General features: G+C 54.9%; 1 protein-coding gene across 1 annotated transcript; it reads right to left on the minus strand.

The window, feature by feature from the left end:
• On the minus strand, window positions 1–1,297 carry F5147DRAFT_735404 (uncharacterized protein). The gene is made up of 4 exons (XM_041439431.1): window positions 1,064–1,297; window positions 596–1,005; window positions 267–498; window positions 1–197 (listed from the first exon to the last, which is right to left on the minus strand). Exons 1-3 carry the CDS (start codon window positions 1,283–1,285, stop codon window positions 267–269), a joined length of 864 nt encoding a protein of 287 aa, XP_041284237.1. The 5' UTR covers window positions 1,286–1,297; the 3' UTR covers window positions 1–197.
• Window positions 1,298–1,760: the final 463 nt, after the last annotated feature.

Here is a 1,760-nt window from a genome sequence, read left to right on the forward strand (position 1 = left end):
TATAGTACTTACAAGTTACGAGCGTTCGAGTGGGCGGCAGTAGTGGTATGGTTCCGAAGTGAGAGTCCTCGTGTCATTTTGCGACGGACACGCTCTCCTCGTGCAGCCCGTGCCTTGTTGACGGCTGCAAGCAGTGGGGTGTGTCCCCGCTCGGCTTCTGGGTAGGCTGCAAGGAAGAGGGCTTCGTTGACTGGTAAATGGAGGTGACGAGGAAGAAAGAACAAAAGAATGTGTGAGCGCCGACGTGTGGATCGCAGCCGAAGCACTCACTGGTTGATGAACTCGCGCGCAACAACGGCCCTGTTCTGGTACTGCATTGCGAGCTTCCGGTTCGGGCCTTGGTACCACTCCTGCGGCCAGTCCTTGAGTGGCGTCTTCAACCCTCTGTCGGGGTCACCGACGAGCCAGTGCGTGATGATGTCCCTCCAGGACTCGGCCTTCGGAGTCTTCAACCCGTTCGAACGGACGAGTGGCAGCCGTGGAATGACAAGACCGTTGCTTGGAGTTGTTGAGTCGAGGCTGTGTGCGCAGCAGCAGATGGCAGTGGTCGAGTAGTTGGAGTGTGTGTGGGCCATGGCTCCTGCGGACAGATGACAGAGGACGGGAGTGTGTTGGTGGTGGATGGACATGCCGAGGAGTTGAAATCTGAGGAGACTCTGCACTGCCAGATGCGGAGACTCGGAGAAGGGTGAAGCGGGGATCTTCTTCGAGCTGTGTTGGAGGTAGGTGTCCAGCAGCCTTCAGGCAACTTGAAGTGGCCTGGACCATGCTGGTGAGTGACCGAAGCGAGTCGTTGACTGCACTGACGTCAACTCGCAAACGATTGACATCTGCGGTCACGGATGCATGAACCATGCGCAGCTCCTCAGTGGATGCTGGCCTCATGAGTGCCTGCTCGCCTGCAAGGGAGGATTCAGCTTCGCGGGAGAAAGGAGCGAGGGCATCACTGTAGTCGGTCTCATAGGTGTGTAGTTCGTCGAGAAGGTAACGAATGAGCGTGTTTCGCTGGGAATAGAATGAACGAGTGAGAGCGAGAAAAAAGTAGATCATTGAAGGCACATACCTGTTCACCATCAGCCCATCCTCCCCACCATCGAACCATGGCAAGTGACCACCGCTGACCAACCGGTGCGAACATAAACCAATACTGGGCACCTCCACGGCGGAAGCAGTGAGTCGAAAAACAGCCTAGGATGCCAGCACCTGTCGTTGCCTCGTCAATCCACTTTTGCACAGTGTCATGGGAGAGAGGCTGTCCAGGCTGCATGATGCCATTGGCACCCATCAAAGGGAAGATTGAAGTCGTTTGGCCCGAGTGTGCGCCCGTAATGAAAAAACTCGAGCCATTTGATCCAGAGCAACATCCAGATGAAGCTGTCGCAGGAAGGCATGTCTGGGGCGGGGAAATATCTTGTAGTGGTTGGCTGGTGTGAGGCACATAACACCGCTACATCAGCAGGGCGTCACTTCATGCTAATCTAATCATCTAACTCACACCTAAGGTCTGCCTCGCAGATGCCTTATCGACCCTTTTCTGCCATCCTTTTCGGTTCGAGAGGAATATTTCGAAATAGGTGTTGCTGTCGCTGAGTGTCAGTGGCTCGCGTGCCAGATACTTTTTCATGACGGTGTCCAGCAGGATTGTGTCGAGCGAGATGTCTTTGCGCTGCAGTTTCACGAGTTCGAAGCACCTACCAAAATGGTAAGTCAGCGAGCGACATCAATTTCGGCAGGCGGGACAATACCTGCTCCATAAGGTC

The sequence above is a fragment of the Suillus discolor genome (genome assembly GCF_016758755.1).
Source record: "Suillus discolor strain FC423 chromosome Unknown F5147scaffold_376, whole genome shotgun sequence".
In the NCBI taxonomy this organism is placed as follows: Eukaryota; Fungi; Basidiomycota; class Agaricomycetes; order Boletales; family Suillaceae; genus Suillus; species Suillus discolor.